At 38.8% G+C, this 20,532-nt stretch overlaps 1 protein-coding gene across 3 annotated transcripts in view; it reads left to right on the forward strand.

Moving 5' to 3' along the window:
• The window catches only part of LOC113132548 (solute carrier family 66 member 2), a 79,790-nt gene that overhangs the window by 15,880 nt on the left and 43,378 nt on the right, over nt 1-20,532 (forward strand). For all 3 annotated transcript variants that reach the window (XM_026310739.1, XM_026310737.1, XM_026310738.1), the window contains exon 4: nt 17,605-17,821. In XM_026310739.1, the coding sequence (XP_026166524.1) occupies nt 17,605-17,821 (217 nt within the window). The remainder of the gene's footprint in view (nt 1-17,604; nt 17,822-20,532) is intronic.

The following is a 20,532-nucleotide window of genomic DNA, read 5'->3' on the forward strand; positions in this document are numbered from 1 at the left end:
TTGAAGTCTGGTTAACTGGTTTGTGTTAACAGGTTTAATAGATAGATACAACTGAGTGTCATCTGCATAGCAGTGGTAATTAATAGAATGCTTCCTAATGACATAGCCTAAAGGAAGCATGTACAGGGTGAACAGAATCCATAACTAACTTTTGTTCGTGTGGAAGGTTCATCATGGACATGATCAAACTGGAATCTGTCCGATAAATGGGATTGGAACCATTTTAACGCTGTTCCTCTGATACCAGTCACATGCTCCAGTCTCTGTAATAAGATGTTGTGGTCAATAGTGTCGAATGCAGCACTAAGGTTACTGCAGTCTTAAAGCCCTGTGGTACGTAGCCTGATACTAGAGATAAATTTACTAAGTCTAATAAAGATGAGTTAATTAATGGCAGGGTGTCTTTAAGCAGTCTAGTCGGGATGGGGTCTAAGAGACACGTTGATGATTTTGATGAAGCAACTTCTGATGTACATTCAGAGAGATCTATGGGAGAGAAGCAGTCTAAACATAACTGAGGTCTTACAGATGATTCAAGAGCTACAGTAGTAGAAGATTCAGTTATTGCAGGTATAGGAAGCATCTGCTGAATTTTATCTTTTTTTTATCTTTTTTTATTCGTAAAGAAACTCATAAATTCATCAGTGCTGAGAGCCAAGGGAACACTGGGCTCAACAGAGCTGTGACTTTTTGTCAGCCTGGCTACAGTGCTGAAAAGAAACCCGGGATTGTTCTTATTTTCCTCTATTAGTGATGAATAGTATGCAGCTCTGGCTTTATGGAGAGCTTTTTTATATGTTAATAGACTGTTTTTCCAGGCTAGAAAAATTTCCTCTAAATTTGTGGAACGCCACTTCCTTTCCAGCCTTCGTTAAGGTTCACGAGTTCTCCTTTACAATACACGCACTGCACTATGTTGTCGTCTTTTTTTAAGCTTAAAATGATCCCAAAGTTTGAACTACTTCTGCCTTTTACAGATGGTTTCGCTCTCTGTCATAGCCCCAACTTTTGATACTGAAATGCGTTGTGTGACAGTGATTACAGTTTGTGTGGAACAATGATCCCTAGGCGGCGCAGGTCCAATAACACAAGTGATAGTAATTAAACGAATACTTGAGGCCAAGAATTTGCTTGCTTTGCTTGGCTTATGAAAATTAATTACAATGAATAAAGAGCTGTGTGTAGTTTCATTTTGAATAACATAGTAATAAGAAGTGATAATTAGTATTTGTCACATCTTTTTTCTGTTCCTTCTCATCAGGAGTAGTAGCCACAATTGAACATGATTGATTATTTTTGTCATGTTCAAGTATTATCAAATATTATTATTAACATATTCGACAGTGTTGTCTTAGCAACAGCTGCTTGTGCTTGTACTTTCATGCAGTCTGAGTACTCCTGGTTACTCCATTTACAGTTACATAATTTTGGTCTGAGCCTTGTTCCATTTCTCCCCTTTTTTTTTTTCCCTCTATCAGCTAAATTCTTAATTGTTCTGCAATTCCCTGGCAGGGGAGTGGCTTGAAGTAGCATGTAGTAGGTGAAAGAAAAGATCATGCGTACGCAGGAAATTGTCTACTTTTCATTGATTCTTTTTAATTATCTGTTTCCATTGTTTCTATATTTTCTGCATCTTCTCCTCACCTCTCCATCCATCCATCCATCCATCCATCCATCCATCCATCCATCCATCCATTATCTATACCCACCTATTCCTAACCAGGGTCACAGGGATCTGCTGGAACCTATCCCAGCTCTCTTTGGGTGAAAGGCAGGGGTACACCCTGGACAGGTCACCAGTCCATCACAGGGCCACACAGACAAGCAACTTTAATATTCTCCATTTCACACATTATAGGAAATTATTTCTTATTTAAATAGTTTTATATCTTCTCAATTCTACTGCTTACCTAAGCAAAGTCATATGTTTATCCTGTTGTTTAATCCAAATGCAATTATGCAACAAACACAAATGATGAATAAGGAAAATACATTGTGTAATTTACATTTACAGCAAAACTGCTGATAATGGACAACTTGATACCACAGAGGAATAACTATAAAATTCCTCCAGCAATACACGTGAGGTGAACTTAATTGTCTGATGACTCATGCGATTCTTGGAGGGTTAATGCACCTTAGTCCTTGACTCCACAATGTCAAGGAGGCGTCGTGATAAAAAACTGATTCCTGTGAGGTTTAAGCTCATTATTCCCTTATTGACTTGAACTGAAATGAGCTTGGCCTCAACTGTTCCTCTTTTACTATCTGAGCTTTATTGCTTTGTGTTTTGTGCTCTGATCAGATCCATTCAGTCAATGTTTAGTAATCCTCTGACTCATTCATTAAGAAAAGCTGTCTCCCACTCGGTTTCTCACGCACCTAAAGACACATACTCCTGCCCTAAAGAAAATAGCTTTACTTTACCACAGTAAAAAACTTGATCTTTTATTGGTACATTTCCTTATTTCAGCAGATAGCTAAGCAAATGTACATTGTTTCAGCAGTTGCAGAATTTAGTGGCATAAGTATATCTGCTTGTGTCAGCTAAGCAACATCACTGAGTTATCCAAGTTTCAACTTAGATTAAATAAACAGACATCATCCCAGAAAGTTTTCAGATTCTAAACTCTACACAAATTCACAGATAGGCTATTTTGTGGTAAACAGGGACTTACAGCTATGTGTATAGTAGAGGATCTAGCAGGGCACCTACTTTCCCACCATCCTAATTGGAGAGGTGATGCTATGCCCTGGGCAGTGTGCCATCCATGAGACACTAGACTTCAGCAGACTCCTCTGACTCCTCTCCAACATGTCACAATGTACTTTCTGAGATGTACAGTGCCTGCTGAACTGGCCTGGAAACCAAACTCATCTTAAAGTTAGACCATGACAAATTCATTCAGAACCAGCTAAAAATAGCCACAAGTTGATTGTTTTGTCTGTTGTTTGTGCCTTGAGCAAGTCATTTTGTACCTTTTCTTCAAGTTGTTCTCACTGTTTCTGCAAGTTATATAGTTCCATCAAAGCAGGGCAATCAACAAGCAGCACAGGCAATTATCAGAATGACAATTAGAGAAAGGAATAGAGATAACAGCTCTTGAATGCGACACAATCAATACACCCACAGTTTACAACAACTTCAAGATCTTTTAAACTCATTAGTTTAGATGATTGGAACAGTTATTTGCAGGCGGGATAAGGATAGGGGACTGGCAAATTCATGTGTACAGGATAATTTACTTTAGGGGTCACAGGTATGACCTTAAAATAAAGTACAAACTCATTTAAAGTGGTTTCACATAGGACTTGTCTTTCACTGTGCCACCCTTCTTTTCTATGTGCCAGTTTATTAATTTAATTTAAAACCCCACTTCTTTCACTACTAAATCCCTATAAATGCTCTATATTTGTTCTATATTTTTCTTCTCTTTAAACTGTTAGAGCAAGCAAATGAACACTGATGCAATCTCATAGCAATAGCATGCTTGATTCTCAGATCCTCTTCTCTCTGAATCATTTCATGAAAACAAGCGCTGAAAAAACTGTAAAATAGAAACAGTGCTTAGATACACATTCTGAAGTGACTATACAGACATTTATGGGGAAAGTTGTTATTGAAGTAAACTATACCCATATACTCTTTTAAACAATGCATTGTGTTTTCTTTTTGTGACATCAAAGTGCTGTACTATCAAAGCAGCTGAGATTCATAAAACTAGTTTCTCTTCTGTGCAGATTTTTTTCATTTTTCATTGAATGGCGAAAAAAAAATCTGTCACTACACATCTAGCATGCAAAATCATTGACAAATATTGTACTTTAATGTTTATTGTTTCTCAGAATGTGGGATCTATATTAACCTCTTAGTCACCCCGCCCCTTTTTTTGCAAATGGCCGACAACACATAGCTAAATTAAACTAGCCGTTGTTCTTACATTTTTAGAGTTATATTGACGGCCTTGGTGCCGATTGAAGCAAAAGCGTCCCAGTTTTCTATCGGCGCGCTGTAAAATGTGAAACATGACTCCCCTCCCCCTCTAGCGTCGAGCGCTGCCTGCCCAGTGTTGTCATGGCTACATTTACAGCAGGAGTGGGGGCTGCGTTAAAGCCCACTGTTGCGTCATCTGGCACGACTTCCCGTATATTGTTTTAAAGGTCTCATCATTGGCTACAAGATGCGTCTGTCGCCATTTACGAACAATTTGACTGGCTAATTCTCCTGTCAATCGAAGTTAGAATATGCCCCCTGACTGGGATTTTCTCTGAGGATGTGAATTCTATTGGTTTTACCATTAGTTACGCTGTGAAACGTAACAACAAGTTTAATTGAGGCCTCATGTGATTCACAGAAGCTTGCTATGTCAAACTTTATTGAATAAACGGACAAAACAGCCGTAAAACGAAGCGGTTTACGGCTTATTATGAGGAGGACGATGGATTTATGGATTTACAATATTACGTCTTTTTGGACTAAAACATGGGTGCATTTTGTTCTATGGATTCTAACGAACAGAACGATATGCGGCACTCCATGTTTGACTACACATATGAAGTTACACGAGAGAAAGGTAAAGAGCGGCGTTTTGTACTGTATGTTTACTGTTGTTAAATATTAAGAAGCTGTAGTCGCTGTGATTATTCGATCCTAAATTGCTTTATGCCATTTTAATCGTGAGACTTTAAGGTTTTATTAGACATAAAATGTATTATACTATATCCACATTTTTCGACGATCTTTTTGTGACAAAATATAAACATACAATTTTTAGAGCGGATCTGCTCCGTGGGTGACCATAAACTGCAACCATGTCTGCCCAATAATAAACTGGTATAAACAATATGGATTATCAACAGACTGAGAGAGAGTTGCTTCTACCTGCTACTCATACTGTAGTTATAACACACTGGATTTAAGTAAACCTAATCTTAGAAGCTAATTAGAATTTTCCTCTGGCAGTCGTTGTTTTGTCTTTCTGAACATTAATTACAACTGACACAAAGAGAAAATAGTGGTACCTCAACTGTGACTCATTAATCTAAACCAACAGTGCTGCAAATATATGTTAAACTTTTTGTTTAAATTTGGCTTTTTTGGGTCTTTTTTATGTCCTTTGCAGCAGTTTAAATATTTAGCCTTGTTAGCACCTGTCTGACAGTCTCTATAAACTGCAATGGTCATTATCTTAGTGTCATAACTCCATACAGTGTAAAAATTATAGTGGAAACTGCCATTTGCATTGAGGAAGGTCAGTGGACATTCTATCTAAATAATTACACTTAATGATCTGCCGTTGTGCTAATTACTGTGGACTTTGACAATGTAATTGTACCCTGAGGAAGAAAATGAAGACGTGCTTGTGTTTGTGCACACCACTTGTATGTGTGTACATGTCTCTTTTACAATGTGTGGATCCATTTTTCAAATGACGTTGTGAGGATAATTTAGCCTGTCCTAACATCTTCAAAGGACTTTTGCCAAATCTCATTTTCACTCGTCCATATATTGAGCCCGCATGGTGCTCATGTTACTGTGGGTTGGTTCAGGAAGTCAAGTGATGTGACTGAAGGGACTAATATAATTTATGACCACTACCAATTATGTACGCAAGAGTTAGTTCCTTAACATCCATAACATTAATAAATGTCAGCATGTGCCCTAATGTGCCCGGTAATTACATAATCTTATTTGCACAAGCCATTAGCAGTCCCTTTCTTACAGTGGTTCTGATTAACCAAAAGTAAGCTGTTTATTTCAGATGTGTATTTAGGATACTCAGGCTGTATTGAGAAACCTAATATTAATGTACAGTTGCAAGAAAAGGTTTACAGTTTCCTGGTTTTTGTGCATAACTTTGTCATGATATGTGATAAACCTCAGCTGCGGTGCAATGTTTTTTAGTGGGCAATGGCTGCTCTATGGTGTCTTCCCTGGGATACCATGCCTGTTCAATGTTTTGCATATGGTTGACTCATGAGCAAAGATGTTTACCACCTTCAATGAATCCTCCAAGTCTTTAGTAGTTATTCTAATCCACTTCTATGGAGAGTAGCCACAAAGCCAAATCGTCTTCATTTACTGTCTAATTGTGGGCTGATGAATATGTAAAGTCTTTGGGATTAGTCTTTATCCCTTTCCTGCTATATGCAAATCTTGATCATAGGTTTTCTAGGATCTCTTTTTTGCAAGGCACGGTTCACATCAGCTGATGCTGTTTGTGAATATCACACTGACACTGTTTTTATAAGGCAAGGTTGTTCTAAACCACACCTTCATTCTCTTTTCATTGAGTGGACTCCATGGGTGACAACACCTGACTCCAGTTGACATTAGTGACATTAGAAGCCTAGTGTTGCCATTATTTTCTTCACCATCACTTTGTATATTTAATGGGTGTGTTGACTAGCTTGATAATGTTTGTGTTTTATTATTTTAAAAATAAGAGTTGATGTTTGTGACTGTGGTGGAGATCAGATCACATTTAATGACCAATTTATGCAGAACACCCAAAAATTCCGAACAGTATCATTATTTTTTCTTGCTACTGTATTGAGCACCATAGAAGCCATACCCATCTTTTACGAATAGCCACACACATGTCACATCACAAACTATCATCTCTGCTGTGAAGGTCACATTGCTTGATCGGGAAAGCTTTTGACATACACAGTCTAATTCTGCAGCTAATAATAGTCCAGCTTCAACAGACATTTGTTTTCCCAGTCATGTTATCTTTGATTTAAACCTCCTTATCTCTACAGGACAAATGTTTTCCATTGATAATATATTTGACCTACTAGACCCTAATAAATAGTTTGGACCCTTTTGGTTCCTCATGTTGTTCTGTCCTTATCTGGACCTTATGACTTTTCCATTAGGTTAAATTATCACTTTCACACAACCAGGCTTGTGCATGCATATTAAATAGAAAGGAAGCACAGAGACAAAGAAAAATGGAGTCTCTACATCATTGCCTGCATTGTAGTGAACCCGAGGCAGGATTAATATTAAATAATCTCCTTAAGTATATTTTTACAATCCAAGACTGATAAATCATGGAGCCATCTGGATGACATTTACCCTTGAGGAATTTATTGTTCTTAAACTAATACCCCAGGGACCAGTGACCTGCGGTAATGCAATTTGCATTATGCAGCAGGAGCTGAGATCACCACCTCATCGAGGCGCTGCATCTCCAGACTTTCTTTGATCATAAGCAGACTATCTGTCTTTACACTAAGTGACAGACCCTGCAAAGTCAACACGCCTGCCCTGACCAAAAGACCCATTGTAAAGGACAGACCCTCCACTGGTCACAACTATAAATAACATGTTCTTCTAGATAAGAACTGAATACTGTAATCATCCCTGCTATGTTTCCCTGTCTGTAACAAACTCAACCTACTGAAAACATTGCTACAGAATATATTAGCTATGAGCTGTATTATTGTTTATCTGTTACTCATTAGCTAATGTACTTGTTATTGTCTTTGTTATGTGTGAAATTATGGTCCTTAATACTTTCTATGTGTGTTATGAAAACACAATCAGGTAGTCTAAAGACTTATGTGTTAGAAACATGCTTGTTGGAAAAAGAGAAAATATCATTCCCATTTTAGAAACATTCCTAAAAATAATTAGACTTAAAAATCAGTTTAACTCTTTCACGCCACTTCAGTAGGGGAGCAGTAAACCCTTTGCCAGAAAGTTAATGTTTTAATTCATTAATTCATCAAATTCCACTGTTCCATTTTTCTTCTATTTTCCGTGTTTAGTTGAAAAATCATTAATGTTTCTTTCACACCATAAACTCGTCATTGACTTGGACAACTCCCATTCAGAGTAAAGATTGATGTTATTAATCATTTATTAACTGATTGGTCAATCCACCATCAAGGAATCAGGCACCCAGAATTATTAAAATTGCTTATGGTATTAATAACTCATAAAGCAAAATATTATTATTTTCACAACAGCATCTGAAGCACAGGATGCTGTTCTTTACTTTACTCCCATATTGCTGACACGTTTGTGTTTGAGAAGCGAGGTAAATGTAGTTGGTGTGATCACCCACACCTCTGTCTCTGCCAGGCTCCCCCAGCTTGTTTGAGGAAGTGTGGAGAGCTTAATTGACACGTCACCTTCTCAGTTGCATCCACTTCTTCATCCTGACCACCAAGGTCACTGAAGCTACTGCAGCACTTTGGCTTCTATGCTCTGTCCAGTTATCATCCATGACACACACAGCTCCATGGTCCAATACATCAGCACTTCAGCTTTTCAGAACCTTTTTGTGCCTGCTATTACCACAGTAGCCATAAAATATACTCAAGTAAAAGTACTGTATCATATCACTGTGCCTTGCCAATTTAATATATGTTGTTGACAACTCTATTCATATTTTGGAGTTGTTCAGGGTCCCTTAACACTACTACTGGCATTACTAAATTTATCGTTTTTGGCTCCTGATTTTCAGAATATCAAGCTCAGTGGTGTAAAATTCACCTTTTCATTTTGCTGTGCAGGAAACTTACTCTTAGAGTGCAATGCTATGTGACTAACCCACCAGCTGGGTGTCGCTTATACAGTTCTGCAGTTTTGTGTTGTGTAATGTAGCAGTGCAGCTACATGTAGTCCAGACTGCGTTAACTGGGCCTCAGATAGCTAGCTGAAATAAACAACAGCCAGACGAGAACTCTGTAGTCACTTAATGCTGCAGTGCTGATCAACACTACTGCCACAGTGAGCACAGGAAGCTGCTATACCACTCATTTCTTCCTTCAATAATAAAAAAGTTGTTTTCGTTTTATAATTTGTGCACCCATATATGAGGATAGCAAACACATGTAACATCTCATTAAACAGAGAGCTTTCTCTCATGTATACAAAGATTCAATCAAGGCAGATTGTCACCTAGTATCACATAACAGAAAAGCAGGAAAGGGTAGGCATTTTTAGTGGTGACATAAAAGGCATTTCATAAGTACGAGGAAATGAAGAACACTTGGCACACTGTCCTAAAGTTGCAGGACTATATAAATAGGCCTACTCCTCATGAGTGCAACAATATTAACCCAGCATGGATGCAACCATTAGACACGCTTTAAGCCATCATATGAATCTCATAGTTGTTTTTTTCTAATCCAGTGTGCTGGAGTAGAAAATAATAGAAAACATGTTCATATACTGAGCAATTTCATTGTTTCCATCCAAAGAGACAGATATTATTGCTCACAGTTCGCTCAGTGTCAGCTCTGTGCTCTGATGTGCTGCCATCAGACAGACATTCACAAGCCCAGCTCAGTGTGGTCTGACAGCATGAGCTACCAACAATGGTTAAAAGGGCTTGTCTGCAAAAGACAGAATAAAAGTGAGGCCAGGGATGTTTTGCCTTATTGTAATTTAAAAACGAGAGTCATATCAGCCAGTGCCCTCAAAAGTTCTGAGGACAGCATGATTTATAACAATAAAAAAAAAAAAGTGAAAATGATTTGGAGATACTAGATAGTACTGTCACTAATGAAATTAATGGCAGAGATGGAATTGGTGTTTGGGATTATAACGCCTTAACCTCCTATGACCCAGCGTCCACATACGTGGACATCATATTTTTTGTTATTGCACTGTAAAACTTCATTTTGTGTCATTTTCTGTCTTTCACAAAGGTTAAGTGTGATCCAACTATTCCCACAGACAAAAAGGACATTCCTATTTTGGAGTAGTAGTTTTGGAGTATTACAAAAAAACAAAAGCAAAAGCAATAACAAAACATAAGCACATTATTTATTGGGTACATCTAACCCCAAATAGCTAGAAGAAATCTAAAATGCAAGCCAAACCAAAGCTCGGGTCTTATGAGGTTAAGTAACGCCTATAATGAGAAAACACTTCTGCCCATGTATTGCATTGGATAACATTTGAAGAACACATGAAATGAAGCAAGAACAGCACTTTCTTTGAAACATCAAACTTTCTTTTTGCTGCAAACAGCAAATTTTAAACAAGCAATGAACTTCAAAGAGAAAACTGAAGTTCATCAAGGACAAACACCTGTAGACACACCAAATCTCATATGATCTTGAAAAGATTTGAGAGATTTACGGCTTTAGCTGGCACTTAAGTGAAGATACAGAGGCTTGGCCAGCTATTAACTCCAAGGGTAGACATACTCTATCAACAGTGTGAATTTTTAAGGGGTTTCTTCATTAAAGACATGAGAAATGAAAATTATTTGTGTGTTAAGCATGTTGTTTTTGTCTGCTGTTGACTTAGATGGTCAGATCGCATTTTATGGCAAATTAATGCAGAAAACCAGTTAATTCCAAAGGGTTCACATACTGTTTCTTGCTACTGTACATATAGGCCAGGGTAACCTGAATGGATTGGAGAATGTGGAATAATAGAGGCCGACTGACTCATTCTCATTTATCTCTGAGCTGCAGGCACCGGCCAGTTACTTTTAGGGATGAAAGTGGACAGAGGCACTAGAGCGAGAACAAGTGTTAAAAGGTAGACTGGATGGTGGTGGTGGATGTGGGAGTTTGACAGTATGAAAGAATTGTCAGTGGACCTGAAGCTGAAACAAATTAAATGTGGAGGTGTCGTACCGACTGTACTGACTGATATATAGCATTCTGGCAGGATGCACACAAACAAGCACAGGAGTGGGCTATCAGTCTTCTTGTTGTAAAGCTGCATGTCTTCACCATCACATTTGCAAAAATGTTTGAATAGACGTTTTCTGTTCTTTTATCTTTGCATTACCACACAGCCTCACCCAGAAGTGGTTTCTACCCTGTGTATAATTTGAATGTTGTCCATTTCCTATCAGTGCAGTATTTATTCTTATGTTTTGGACCTCTTTATTATCCTTTTTTATGAAATGGATATGAATGTGCAATCCATTAGTAAATAACAGGAGACACAAAACTGATGATGTGAATTGCCAGTTGTGGTCATTAGTTAATCGTTACCAGGGTCATGAGGTCAGAAAGAACACACATACACTCAGTGAGGAAGCAATCAGTGGCAGAAAAACACAATCATGGTTCGCTTGTAAGGTCATAGCTGCCCACTTTGAAAAGGTTACTATGGCAGAAACCCAGAGGAAGAAGTGTTCTTGACATAAAATATAAACTATGAACCTGACATAACATAAAGACACTCTACCCAGTATTTTATATTCAAAATGTATAAATCTATCTGTTTATTATTGACTTGTGTTTAGCTTTGCATTATCATTATGATTATTATTATTATTATTAATAGCATTATCACTGCTATTAGCTGTTTCTCACTAAAATCTTTCTTGTGTTAGTTACAAGAGTTTCTGTCCATGTTAGAATGTTGTTAAAAGTATGCAATGCAAGGATGTGTTCTGCATACACATTTATCTCTACTCAGTCATTTCATGGATTTCCAACAAGCTGCTTTATTTCTAAACAGTGAAAGTGTCCATACGAATTGTCCATTTTGGAATAGGTTTTTTGCCCCAATACTACACATATTTGATTGTATATTAACAGGAAAACCATATTGTTGCATTGTTGTGCTATTCAAAGTTTATCATTGGAGTAATAACACTGCCAGCCTGATACTTAACTGCCCAGTTAGATATGGCTGTTAACACCAGCTCCTCCAAATGATGGCAACTGAAAAATCCAAAGCCAAAACTAGCAAGTTAGTTTGTTAATGTTTTACTCATGTTGAGCTAAATGAAAGTGCAGGCTACCAGTATTATACCACCATTCATCTTCTCTTTCCCCATTGCAGCATAGAGTACATTGTTTGCAGTTTTCAGACTTAAGCTAGCAACTGCAGACTATTCATTTTTGATTATATTACTTGAATGTCTTCATGACATGACATGACATGAATTATCTTTGTAATACACTAAATATTATGCAAATGTATGTGCCAGTCTTCCCTCTGAGTAGAGGAAGAGAAAAGCATTAGAGCTTCTTTTGTTTTTGTTTGTTTGTTTTTTGTGACAAAACAGAGCTGCTAGGTACTGTAGAAAAAAATGTGGCACTTCACTTGTGTTCATTTACTCAACTCATTTTTAATTTGTCAACGCAATGCACAAAAAGGTAACGTAGGTAAAGTAACTGTGACCTAAAGTAACTGCATTGTCACAACTTAATTTTTTTTTTCCTCTGGATGTTTTCAATTACACTGTTGTGAGTTTTTCTGACTCAACTACTGTCAGTGAGAATGTCTAGGGCTTTTTTTTTTTGCAGCTGAAGAGGCCAATTAGGAGCCCGTCCATGTCGGTCAGATGCTTCCTTTTTTTGTGTGATTGACATTGTGTAACTGTTCACCAGTTGGCGAAAGCGCTCAAGAGCATGATTTAAAAGTTTACAGCCAGACAGCTGTGAATTTCACTAGAAATAGAAGTCCTTGTTACTACAAATAGCCCCTGTTAACGCACGGCTGGACCTAAGCTGCCCATTCTCCACACAGTGCTGGTCAAGTCTGATGTTTTGCAGCATCCTGCCTAAAAATTCCTCTCCATTGGGAATCGTCTAAACAGTTTAGCAGAAAAGATGGAGTGTGAAATGGAGCGGATGATGTGGATGGGTGTTAGATGTGAAAAATGACTTACTAAATATTTCTAGAATCATAACTCTATAACCTCCCATTATTATAATTAGTGGTATTATTGTTACTGTTGTTGTTAGGCTCTCCATCAAACTGCTCATTTCTTTACCCCCTCTCTCACCCCTCTCTGTTACAGCCCTTTACCTCATACTCTCAGTATTGGCTGAGAGTCAGTAATAGCATCATTTTCTAGTAGCTAATATAACTTGAGTCTGCATGCTATAGTTTTAATTACTAAACATATTATTTTGTAGATGCTGTGATCATTAGTTTTTGCTAAGTTTCTGAGAAGGTGTAGGAATAAGTAGTTGAAATGCTCAGTCAGCGTTACTCATATTGGTCCTAAAAACTAAAAGTTTTACTAGAGAAGGCAGTGGTGTAATAAAGTTCCTCTGTGTCAAAGTTAAAAATGAACTAGTTCAAGAGAGTAAATCTGTTGGGAAGTCAATTTGTACTCGTGTATCCGCCTGTGTGTTACAGTCCCAGTGTAACTTAATGAGTGGACATTATTTTAGAACCCTTTGTATTATTCAGGGAGCTGACAAAGAAGGAGGGAGACACAGAAAGCAGTGGACTTGATCATATTTGTCTTCACTCAGACATGTTTTGCTGGTGAACCAAGAAAGGTTTCTACTGCAAAACACGCTAACCCCCTTTTTTTTTTTGCTTTAGGTTCTACAGAGAGCGAGTTCAGAACGGATCAGTGATTTTGTGTTCATTCAAGTGACTGCATAGTTCATGTGTCTGTACTCTCGGTCTTCAATGAAGGTGTGTTCATGGAATTATAAAACACAGGCAATCTGTGGACTTAAAATGATGGCATTCACCAAGTTCTGGATCAGGATATAATAAAGAGGTCAATCTTTGCATTGTCAGCTAATTGTCAACAAACTTAACTATAAAAAATAAACAGGGTCTTTACACATATTAATACCAATGCCATTAGATCTTTCATGTCCTACAAGGCATCTGACTGTTCCTTCAAATAGACCAGTGAGCCGGGCACTGAATGGACAGCCTGCAGGAAATGTCAAACAGTACCTTTCACACATCCTAAAATACAACAAGCACAGAGCTGAATCGTTCACTTAACCTGACAATGCTGAGTCAGCATATCTGGAAGCTCTCTAGCTGTCAGTGTCTATCCCTGTCTCTGTCTCAAAGCCTTCGCTCTCAGCTTCATACTTCATACTTCTCTCTGTTTGGTCTGCTGGGAAATGCTGCAAGTTGAGTTCAGTTCTTTCTGACTCACTCGCCCTCTCTCTCCATCCCTCCCCCCATCTCTAATCATCTTCTCCCTCCTCTCTGCAGTTTGTCTGAGGCTGCTGCAAAACATAGCTGAAACAAAGTCTTTTCAACGCTTCATCCTAGCTACATCTGCTGAAGCTGTCAGACCTCCAGACACCTGAACACTCACACACATATACAAATTGATTGACTTGTCCTGCCGGAACAACTTCACATCATCCCAGAGTACCTTCATGCACAGGTATTGACATCCTCTGGGCTGCTTCCTCGCCTGTTTTTGTAATTTAATTGTTTGATCTTGAATGGGCTTTGTGAAACAAAGAGTCTGAGTGAAAAAAAATGCCTCGCCTCCTCCTGGCACTCCAAAGTCTCTGGGGCCTTTGAAGTGCGGTCCTGGCCTTAGCACACACCAGACAGGAGGATGCTGTTTGGAAAAGGCCAGGCCACCTGTCAGGGCCTTGGGTGACAGGACGGCAGTCACAAAGGAGCTGTGCATATCTCTGTGTGGATGGTGTGAGTGTAAAGTAAACCCACTCTCGTGAAAATAGGTTTGAAACTGTGAGAGGAAAGAAGCGAGCTGGTCAACAAAAGCAAGCCAGGGATGATGCATGGGTATGAGAGGAGGACAAAAAAAAACAGATGACTCCATAAATGATGCATAGCTTTTTCTCTTCATTATACTCTTCCGGGCAATTTGATTATGCAGGTAAACATACGAGGCTGTATAAGGGAAACACAAAATAGGATAGAGAGCAAGAGCGAGGATAAGAGGAAGGGAGGTGGGTGTGTTGCTTTATGTAGGAAAATAGATTGAAATAGTGTTTTTTGGTGTGTGAGTGCGTATGTGAGTGTGCTACAGATGAGCAGGAGAGGAAAGCTGTGTTAAAACTCAAGAGATGAAAATGTTTAAAAAGTTGGCAATAGTTTTGAAATGCCACTACTGTCATTATTGCTGTTTTCTGCATGTTTATACTTACTATACCACCTTGGCCTTGTTCAAAAGGAAATAAAAGGACATTAAGGATACTGATAAAGGGCAGCCTCTAAGCCTGTTCTGACTTTCCTGGCAGTCCCCTTGCCAGCTGCTGGCGACTGCACTGACTCACATTTGATATTGGATTGTTAAAGTGGTATGAGGAGCAAAGAGGGACTTGTGAATAATAGCTGCAGTGTGCCTGGCTCCATCTTCAGCTATTTGGCTTCTGTCAATGTCATAGTTTGTGAAGACAGACACTAGTTATTGCTAGAGACCATTGTCATGTATTAGTCATGTCACATATGTGTGAGTGAGCTGGGAATGTGTTGTGTTGTATCTCTCTCCTGTCCCACCTTGAATGTCTGTTGTCTGTTGTGTCTTGTGACTCTCAGTAATAAAGTCATTTATCATGTTCACTGTTTGCTACAAACATGCCACGCTGTACTCACTGCAAGATGTCTTTCTCTGTCTGTCCCAGGATCAGGCAGCAGATGCAGCTCACTGGAGTGGAATGAGATCCATTCTAGCCTTGTGTTGGGGGGTGCTGGGTTGTGTGTATTGCAAGATCACATATGTACATGTGCAAGATGATTCAAATGGACAAGGCACTGTTCAGACAAAATAGCACTCAAACCTAAATGTACGACACTTTCAGTGACTGACCACAGGGGAAAAATAGGCAAGAATATTGCCTATTCATATGTAATTTGTATATATATGTTTGTTCCAAATCCCTTGTGACTCAGACACAGACAACTGCAGTTTGATTTGCCTCAGAAGCAGACATAATTCAACATCTCACTTCCTGTTCCAATGCAGCAAGCTTTCAATCGATCCCAGAGTCCCCAGACAACTGAGCAAACGCCCATATGCTAATGGGAGATCTAATTGAAAGCTCTGTAAAAAGCTGCTTTTGTTTTTGTAATATTGCTATAACTATATGCATATTTGCCCTCACAGTAGCTTTAACTCCTAAATTCTAATATTTTTTGAATGAATGAAACTACTGATTTGTTTAAACCTTCAATAACCGTTAACTGCTATTGATTAATCTTTAGTTAACATATCTGTTGACCAATAAATTGTGCACTGTCCAAAATGTCTAGTGCAGTTCCTAATTCTAAATTCCACTTTCAGCACCAATTCCAAGTCCTGGTCTAAAACAAAGTTGTTTAACAGAAAATAAATCAATAATTTTTCAATAAATTGTGAACATTCTCTGGCTTCATCTTTCGAGTATGCAGATTAGCTCATTTTGGGTTTTCAAAAGGTTAGACAATAAAAGTATTTAGCAGATATTACCTTAAACACTTCATAAATTTGAGAGTTTTTCTGACTTTTGTTTAATATTATTCTTGCTTTTTATTTTATTTTATTTTTTTGCTTCCATGTAATATTAGTAGTGACAGCTGAAGTATTACATGATAATGTATGACGGCACAAGGACGTCATAATTTTTCCTTTTCTAGATTAAACACTTAATTAAAATATGACACACAGATTGATCAGTAATAAAAATGATTTGTGATGTCCCTAAAAGTGTTGCTGCATAAACAAGGGATAATATCCACAGTTGAAAGATTTATGTCTCTGTGCTGACAAGATTTGTCTATCTGCCTAGCTGTCTATATCATAATTCAAGGACGCACTCACTTGCAAATGTTCACAAGTATTCGCACATACATATTTTTGCTCATATTTTTGCTATGTGTGGCCTATATAATGCAAGTGTGAATAGTAACAGTGGCGCATTGAGAAGTCAGGCACTTTGCAGTATGCAGAGTCACACTTGAGCCCCCACACTAAGTAATGTGCTCTTATTTAGCCATTAATCCACTTTAGCTGATGTCAGCTAGTTTTCCACAGCTCCATGGTCATACATAAGCAATGAGGGATCGTTGATCATCTCACATTATGGTACATGGAGGAGATGCCTGATGGTGATGGGAATATAGATGTACTAGGCCTAATGTTGCTCCTGATAAGCTGTCTTGGCAGCTTCCAAGTCCCTGTCCATGCTGTGAACCTGGACATGCTGAAGCCGATCGGACATGAAATTATTTAAGGGAGCTTGACCACTGCGACTATTGAAACCATCAGTCAGTTCTAATTCAGTATCACATTCTGATCTTGTATTCAGCCACTGGTCCCAGACACTTCTTCCATTAGAGTTCAGTAGATGTTTTGGAGAGGAAACAGCTTTAGACAGTGCTGGTGTTAGTATTTATCAGTAAACTATATATGCCACACATGACAAATAGGGTTGTATCAGTGAAAGGATAGCTTTAGACCAAAGGTAATAAACCTTCTAAATGTATAGCTTGGCCTAGCCAAAGGCCGGGTTATTCCAAAGTAATAGAAATGTAAAAGCTTTTGAGTATCTCATTTATCTTTGTTCGATTCACTTATGCATGTGCACAGTATTGATTTAGGAGTGCTGTCTTTGCAAAATTTCTATGCACCCAGTAGTGAAACACTCTTATTCCTGCTCTTTCCTCCTCCCTTCTTTTTTCCACTATTTCGCCCACCCTGGTTTCAGTCTGTCTGTCTTTCGTCTTTATGTGATCTTTTCATGCTCTTCTATCTGCTGGACTTCTATCTGCCCCACTCTTCATTTTCCTACTTGTTTTCTCTCTTTTCTACCTATAATATCCATTAAATTTACCTGTACTGGAATCTAAACAATGCTGATTTTAAGTAGAAGTTAAACTGTCTGCTTAAGTTAAGTGCTCTGTTTGACATTTAATTTTGCATTACTTTTTTCTCCCTGCTCCAGACCTGGACTTTCAATACTTTTGGAAGTGGAGTGCCTTTGAGGACTACCTGTTCTCCTCCTTTGGCTTCACTGTGCTGTGTGCAGTGGTCACCCTGCTCTTGCTGGACTCGGCTGTGTTTGTGGAGATGCTGGGCTCCCTTGCTGTGATGTTTGAGGCTATGCTGGGCCTCCCGCAGCTGCTGCAAAACTTCCACAACAGGTCAACCAAAGGCATGAGGTACAACATATTGTGAAGTCAGAAAAACTGAGAATCCGCACTGGCACACTGCTACACGACTTCAGTAGTGTTCACTAAACCCACCTGGAAAATCTTCCCATCCAGGGAGTCTCATTTATATTCCCATTAACAAAATATGCTAATAGGTTAATTTCATAATCATTAGATGCTACATGAAAAAAAAAAGTCATGGTTTGAAAAATCCCAAAGACTGAATCTTAAACAACTATCTAACTGTGTCATTGACAAGGGTAAATGTGATATTGATGATGAACAGGGACATGCTTATGTAAAAAGTAAAATGTACAGACACAGACCTGCTACTAATTCAGAAAAGTAAATAGAAAAATTTGATCATATTATCTTCACTTTAAAATCAGTTAATAGTCAACAAACTGCTTCCAAGAAATTCTCTCAATATATTCATTACATGCTACATTTTAAGATTTAGACCATATCCATGTTAATTTAAGGTCACCTTGATGGGGCAAAAAAAGGATTAGCTTGCAATATATTTTCTTCTTACGTTTATGTCAGTGTGCAAAAGGTCAATTTGTATTTTTATTCTGATTAGCCTCTCAGGTAGGGGACTGTTAGATCAATTACCCCCCTAATGACTCAGAACGTCATCGTAATTACGATCATTATTTCCCCATTATGTCTCTTGTCTGTCATCAGAACATAAAGATGCGTGTGTGTGTGTGTGTGAACACGTGTGTCTGCATGTTTGTGAGTGTGTAAGTAGTGTAGTCCTATGCTCTGCTGGAGACTCCCTGAAAGTTCTGTAGAAACAAAACTAAATATTTATGTATTTCTCCACACAACACAACTACTACGCCATAAAGTATAGAAAAGAGGCATAAATTACTGTAGCATGCATCCAAATTGTTTCTTAACTTAATTCACACTGACAAAGGGATGCAACAAATTATTAATTGCTTTACTATTAATCTTCTTACTATTTTATAAGTTTATCATGTAAAAGTTGGTCAAGATCAGAAATTTTGGACCTGCTTATGACATTTTGAAAAAAGTAAGGGGAAATCACCCAAGGTATTAGGGTTTGCTTGAGTTAGCAATGTCAATCCACCCAATAACAGTTGAGACATCTGACTGTTAAACAAAAATGAGAACATCAGCAGCCAGTGCACTTCACTAGAGCTGCAAATTTGAAAGGCAATCTCTGCTGTACTGGAAACATTTCAATCTGGGCAAATACTGACCAATACTAACCACATACCAGTACTGATTATATTTATTTTAAAAAACTAATCAATGAATTGATAGGGGCAGCACGGTGGATGAGTGGTTAGCACTGTTGCTTCACAGCGAGAAGGTCCTGGGTTTGCAGCGCGGCCTTTCTGTGTGGAGTTTGCATCTTCTCCCTGTGCTTGTGTGGGTTTTCTCGAAGTACTCTGGTTTCCTCCCACAGTCCAAAAACATGTATGTCAGGTTGATTGGTGACTCTAAATTGCCCATAGGAGTGAGTGTGAGTGTGTGAGGTTGTTTGTTTTTATGTGTCTATACAGTGGATACGGAAAGTATTCAGACCCCTTTAAATTTTTCACTCTTTGTGTCATTGCAGCCATTTGCCAAAATCAAAAAAGCTAGTACAGCCATGAGTCTTCTTGGGAATGATGCAACAAGTTTTTCACACCTGGATTTGGGGATCCTCTGCCATTCTTCCTTGCAGATCCTCTCCAGTTCTGTCAGGTTGGATGGTGAACGTTGGTGGACAGCCATTTTCAGGTCTCTCCAGAGATGCTCAATTGGGTTTAGGTCAGGGCTCTGGCTGGGCCAGTCAATCACAGATTACAGAGTTGTTCTGAAGCCACTCCTTTGTTATTTTAGCTGTGTGCTTAGGGTCATTGTCCTGTTGAAAGGTGAACCTTCAGCCCAGTCTGAGGTCCTGAGCACTCTGGAAGAGGTTCTCTTCCAGGATATCTCTGTACTTGGCCGCATTCATCTTTCCTTCAATTGCAACCAGTCGTCCTGTCCCTGCAGCTGAAAAACACCCCCACAACATGATGCTCCCACCACCATGTTTCACTGTAGGGATTGTATTGGGCAGGTGATGAGCAGTGCCTGGTTTTCTCCACACATACCGCTTACAATTAACGCAAAAAGTTCAATCTTGGTCTCATCAGACCAGAGAATCATATTTCTCATAATCTGGGAGTCCTTCATGTGTTTTTTGGCAAACTCTATGCGGGCTTTCATGTGTCTTGCACTGAGAAGAGGCTTCCGTCGGGCCTCTCTGCCATAAAGCCCCGACTGGTGGAGGGCTGCAGTGATAGTTGACTTTATGGAACTTTCTCCCATCACCCTACTGCATCTCTGGAGCTCAGCCACAGTGATCTTTGGGTTCTTCTTTACCTCTCTCACCAAGGCTCTTCTCCCACGATTGCTCAGTTTGGCTGGACGGCCAGGTCTAGGAAGAGTTCTGGTTGTCCCAAACTTTTTCCATTTGATGATTATGGAGGCCACTGTGCTCTTAGGAACCTTGAGTGCTGCAGAAATTCTTTTGTAACCTTGGCCAGATCTGTGCCTTGCCACAATTCTGTCTCTGAGCTCCTTGGGCAGTTCCTTCGACCTCATGATTCTCATTTGCTCTGACATGCACTGTGAGCTGTAAGGTCTTATATAGACAGGTGTGTGCCTTTCCTAATCAAGTCCAATCAGTTTAATTAAACACAGCTGGACTAATGAAG

Source organism: Mastacembelus armatus, chromosome 6, assembly GCF_900324485.2.
Source record: "Mastacembelus armatus chromosome 6, fMasArm1.2, whole genome shotgun sequence".
In the NCBI taxonomy this organism is placed as follows: domain Eukaryota; kingdom Metazoa; phylum Chordata; class Actinopteri; order Synbranchiformes; family Mastacembelidae; genus Mastacembelus; species Mastacembelus armatus.